The sequence below is a fragment of the Triticum aestivum genome, chromosome 2D, assembly GCF_018294505.1.
Source record: "Triticum aestivum cultivar Chinese Spring chromosome 2D, IWGSC CS RefSeq v2.1, whole genome shotgun sequence".
NCBI classification, from domain to species: domain Eukaryota; kingdom Viridiplantae; phylum Streptophyta; class Magnoliopsida; order Poales; family Poaceae; genus Triticum; species Triticum aestivum.
The window spans coordinates 590,717,363-590,723,119 of NC_057799.1; the positions used below are offsets into that span (position 1 = coordinate 590,717,363).

A 5,757-nucleotide genomic window follows, 5' to 3' on the forward strand; every position below is an offset into this window, starting at 1 on the left:
CCAATTTCGAGGCACGGCCAAGAAGAGCTGCACCATGAATTAATCACTCACTGCTCAACATGAAATTCGTACTCACGCAGTACTCCGGATGATCAGAGTCCGGACACCAAGCCGCCCGGCGCAATGGATTAATCCTCGATGGATCGCCATGGATATCGTGGTTCATATGCTCCTGGCGATCATCTCCTGGTACCTCCGGTACGACTCCTGCTTCTCCAGCAAGAACTTTGCGTGGAACCTCGCGATGAACTTCTCCGCCAGCTTGTCGATCTCGTTCACCGCCGGACTAGCCTCGGCGTCGTCCTCGCCCGCCGGCGTGCCACCCGACGACCTTTCCTCCTCCAGCCAACACAGGTACCCGCACTCCGCCGTGTCGTCGCACACCTCCACCACCTCCTCCTCCACGGCCGCCGCCGTCGCTGGAACCACAGCGTTCCACGCCGCCGAGTACTCGTAGTACGAGTACGACGAATAGGAGGGCGCGCGGCTGGCCTCCAGCCGATCCCTCGCCCGAGCCGGGCCGGAGGAGCCGACGAAATGCATCTTCACGAAGCCGGCGATCTTGCTCGTCCGCTTCTTGCCGCGGCTCCTCTTCGCCGTCGAGCGGCCGCGGTAGCCGTACCCGCCGCTGGCGGCTCTCATGGCCGCCGTCCTCTTCTTGCTGAGTATCACGTCGACGAGCAGGGCCCTGAACCTGGCGACGGCGCGGAAGACGTGACCTACCTGCGGGTAGATGTGGGAGTGGAGGATGGAGTCGATCTTGGGTGAGATCGAGCTCGGGAGCAGAGCCTCCACGTGGAACAGTGGAGCCATGGTGAACGAGGTGGTGAGCTCGCCTGCACGACTCCCATGGGTTTATATACACAAGGCCCCTGCGTGTCCTGTGGCGAAATGTGTCAAGCCATCCGTACTGTCAGTTAGCCCGATGCTAAGCTGGCTTACTCACTCTGACTTCCATTATCTGTACTTCTTTTTTTATACAACAAGAGTATTTTACTAATTAAAAATAACAGTTACATCATCAGTAGGAGTGGTACAGTAACATTGAGAGGCTACTCAAACCAATCATTTGTCGTAGAAAACCTAGCTAATCTCGCATGATCATGGGCTACCTTATTAGCTTATCTTCAAAACTAGTGAAGGAAAAATCACAGGCCAAATGGTAAGTAGCAATCATCACTGTGCTCTTCTTTTGGGCGAAAGCTCTAGTTCCCCTTGTGGGCGACGGCGTCGTACCCTCGTCGTGCTCCTTCTTGAAGGCGTCGCCTCGGGTTTCCGGAAGCACGGTGGGCGCTTTGCGGTGCGTGTGAGGTGTTTGGCGGCGGCAATGTGTGCAACGTTTCATCTATTCTACTGCCGGTCTTCATCTTGTGGTAGCGCTCCTTCGGCTTGGAGATGGACTGGCATAGGTGGTGGTCGTCATTTGGCGTCATGGTGGCGTCGATGGCGGAGGAACCTGCCAAGGTTGGTACCTCAATCTGCTCTGAAGATGGACAAGTGGAAGATGGTGGCGACGACACATGTGAGTGCGTCGGACTGGATTATGCCCCGGACCCGGTATGTGGCTCGGTCGAGGCTTCCAGCTTTAGATGTTAGGCTTAGGTGAGAGGCCTGGGTATATGGCCCGGCTTGCACCCCTTCATCATATGGATAGGAGTAGCGGCATATGTTGCCAAGATGGCGGATTCAGGCATATTATTGTACTACTTTGTAAGGTCCTCGAGAATAATCAATAAAATGGCCGCATGCATCTCCCAGATGCAGAGGCCGGGGGTCATCCTCCTTTTCTAAAAAAAAAGTAGCAATCATCAAAAATCACAGCTGCTGCTCCCGCATAGGTTCCTCCGCTCTTCATGATTTCAATGACATCCAAATTATCCGAGTTGATAACAAGTCGACTGCACCCAGTCCTTTGCGCTCGGGATAATCCAAATCGTAGCGCCAATACCTCATCTGTTAGAGCATATGTACACCAATCAAGTCTCCATTTCCTCTCGGCAATAAAATTTCCTTTATAATCTCTCAAAGCAGCCCAAGTCGTACCCCTTAACAAGTCCTGATCGAAAGAAGCATCCGTAATTCTCCAATTCCATTGTCTGTACTCTGTACTTTGTTTTGTTGATCCCACACATTACTTTCCTAGAAAGAGTCGAAGCTCTTTATGAATCAAATACCAGCAATACAAGAAGGACCGTAAAAGAAAGGAAGATACAACAAAGTAGAATCCTCAATCCTCTTCATGCTACACATGCGAATGCTACACCGATGCCGCACTGCAGTTCCGCGTCGTCGTTGGAACAACAAATATTACCCATACAGGCAACTGGAAAGTCACTGATGGTTGTTGGGAAGTGCTGACGGAGTCGAACCTGAACGATCATCCACGACACGGAGATAAAGACGACGACAGGATGGATGGACAATCATACCTAGATGTCCTCCCAAAACAACGGAATAACCAATGCCGTTACTGCCGAAGTAGCACTGACCCTGATGAAGAAACAACCAACTGCAAACTTGTGCACTCAATCTCGTCACTAGGTCTGACATCGCATACACCATAGAAGTCGAGGAAACCTTATTGAATCCTGCTGCCGCCACCACCGAAAGGTCCAAATTAAGCCGCAGACAACGAAGACCTACCCATGTCCGCCCAATCTCATCTTTGGATCTGATGGTGCACACATCGCCATTGCCGGATAAGAAGCTGGAGGAATCATTAGACACCGCCTTCGCCGCCGCTGAAAGGGCCAAAGTGACGGACAAGCAAATATCTCCCTAATGACCCCATGACGAGAAAACGACGGCTCCCACAGGTAAACTAGGGCCTCCTCGCACGCCCGCACCAGCTAAGGTAGTGGCAGTGGAGGGGGTCGACGATCTACCGTTGGAGGAATGTGACGGCATGGGAGGAACCCTGGATTGCTTTGGCTATGGATAGCCAAATTACACATTAATTTCTTTATGCATGTTAGTTGATTCTCGGTCAATTGAAAACAAAATACAAACAACGGTCATATTTCTGTTCGTGTGATTATGTTCATGATTCTCTAGCCACTGGTAAGATGAGGCATAGCACGATGATGTGGAGATGGCGCATGCAGGTTAGGGTTAGACAGTTAATGTTTTAGGTTCACGGTGCAAGATGGTAGGGTTACGTGAGGGGCATAGGCGCCAAAGCAAAATTTACATTCCCTACAAGGCTAGAGGGATAGATACGCGGGGTTACACATCGGTGTGGCACTAGCACCGAGGAAGAAAAGATGCCCCCCCCCCCTCCCCAAGGGGTAGTGGGATGGTGGGGGGCGACAATCATACCGATAACTAGTGAAATGTGTATTATGTCACCTCTCCCCGTGACCTCAGGCTTTTGAGCGGGTTGGTTGGTGCATATAAGTATTTTTGACTGTTGGTGCACATAATTTTAAAATGGGATCACAAAAGGAGATCTTGGATTCAAGCCCTTTGTGCATATAAATGTTTTTGACTGTTGGTGCATATAATTTAGCTAGAAATGAGTGCGAGTGTATGGAAAACATGAGAGACCTCGAAGAAGAGCGTGGGCGGAACGGAGGGATAGGATCTACGTTTGTGATAAAAGAGAAGAGAAGATTCTTTTTTTGCTGGGATGCTACTTGCAAGTGCATGGTGATCTGGACGTGCGTGCGCCCTTGCCGGACGTCACCCAAGGTGGAGCCAGCTGGAGAGGTGGAGGACAGCTGGAGACCGAGGCTCGAGCCCCGTTTTAGGGCAACAAAACGAGGGCATTCAGGCGGGGTCGTTCATACCCCGTTCTTGCACGGAATGTTGCGTGCTGTCTTAACCTTGTCAGTTTCAGTCCGGTCTCGTTGAAACCCCCCGAGTGGGCAGTCGATCCGAGTTGGCTCCCCCTCCTCTTCTTCCCATTTTTGTTGGCCATGCGTGTGGGTCGCCATTGCTGCTCAGCTGGATAACAACCATGAGAGAGAGAGAGAGAGAGAGAGAGAGAGAGAGAGAGAGAGAGAGAGATGAGGATGAAGGATGATGAAGTGTACGTATCCCCGTGATGCATGCATGCATCTGGATGGTCACGCGTTCCGTGTGCCCGATCGCGGGCATCTAGTTGTTGGGATACTACTACCACTCCTACTCGCACGTACGGGTTGCAGAGAGGTAGAGCGATCGACGACTGACCGCACGCATCCACGGAAAAGCAGAGCAATTATTTGTTGGCTCCGTCGGTTGGGTGTTCGCATACATGACAGATGACACGCACATGCACGCACTACATCGTACCGAATCAATCCGTCGCGATATATACGTATGATCATGGAACCATCATGCGTCGTTCGTTGGCTGGGGCCGGCCGGAGAGCTAGCATATGGTTACTAGGATGGTTCATGTGACGGGAAGCTTTTCCGACTAGTGCACGTCTTTCTTTCCCTTCTCACAAGGTAACTAGGGTAAAGCCTTTGTTGTCAAAAAAAAACTAGAGTAAAACCTTCCCTTTTTCTATCTCGGTCGGCGATGACGTGGATTCACCTCCCCTCTACTTGCTGCTCCGGCGGCTGATGGCGGGGAGGAAAATCATGGTGCCTCGGCTTCGCTTGGTAGATAAATTAGGGCTTTAGTCCTAGCCAGCGGCAGTGCTCAGATGGATGACGACGCTTCTTCCTCAAGTCTGTCTTTCGGGCTCCGATCTTCCCCAAGTTCATCTCTTGAGATGGATTAGATGGAGCTCCAGCGTAGATTCCTGCCAGTTTCTCGGGCAGCAAAGTTACGAGTTATCATCATGCGTACGCGACGGTGAAAACTGATGCCATGTTCTTCAAATTGATTCAAGGGTTTAACCATGGCGAGTATGACTTTGGGGCACTGGTCCTTAGGAACACTTGCACGAAGACTTTTCGGCTGTCATCAATAAGGGTCAGGCTGGCTCTAGTATGATAGTAGCGATAGTGGTGTGTTGGTGGCTCGTTCAGCAGCGACAGTGGTTGCTCGGTGGTCCAGGGACCTTGAGGTACTTTTTTATTTTGTTTGGAGTGCTATGTGCTTTCACCGGAATTTTATAATACATGTGAGTTGTTTTTAAAAAAATACAATTTGTAATTTTAAAAATTTGGCCAGCATAATATAGGTGGTATTTTTTGGTCTAGGCGTAATACTCCCAGGAGCACACCCCCCGCCCCTTCCTACTACCGCCCACAACCACACATTCACAAAGCCTAGCTTGCAAATCCGGCCAGAACAACGTGGTCCGTGGTGCGGGGAGCTCCTACTATTTCATTTGTTTTTTTTAGAAAAGCTCCTCCTATTCCAGGGCGCGTCTATATGACCGCAAACCCTATATCTTGCATAGCGCGAGTGCCACTTCTGTCCCCACGCTTTAGCTACTAGGCCGGCCCTTTTTCATCTGTTTTTTTTCCTTCCCTGCGTTTCTTTGTTGGTTTTCTTTTGTTTTCTTTTTCGCTTTCTTTGTTTCTCCACGGTTTTCTTTGGGGTTTTTCTTCCACCTGTTTTTTAGTTTGTTCACAGTTTTTTCTAGTTTTTCTAATATATTTCTTTTTCGTTTGTCTGTTTCTCGGTTTTTATTGGTTTTTGCATTTCTTTTTTTATTTCTTTTTGTGTTCTCAATTTTCTGTGTTTGTCATTTTCTGTTTCTATTGGTTTTCTTTGTTTGTGTTGTGCATTTTTCGTATGCATCAGGAAAATTTTGGAAATACATGATTAGCATTTATTGAATTTTTTTATCTCCACTTTTTCCGTACACATACTTTT

General features: G+C 49.6%; 1 protein-coding gene across 1 annotated transcript; it reads right to left on the minus strand.

Annotated features, from left to right (window-relative positions):
* Window positions 1-6: 6 nt before the first annotated feature.
* LOC123050214 (uncharacterized) lies at window positions 7-836 on the minus strand. Its single transcript, XM_044473039.1, has one exon. It carries the CDS (start codon window positions 811-813, stop codon window positions 163-165), a length of 651 nt encoding a protein of 216 aa, XP_044328974.1. The 5' UTR covers window positions 814-836; the 3' UTR covers window positions 7-162.
* Between the last annotated feature and the right edge of the window lie 4,921 nt (window positions 837-5,757).

Excerpts from the sequence above, each read along its gene's own strand:
- LOC123050214 (XM_044473039.1), bottom strand. The coding sequence starts at position 813 with ATGGCTCCACTGTTCCACGTGGAGGCTCTGCTCCCGAGCTCGATCTCA.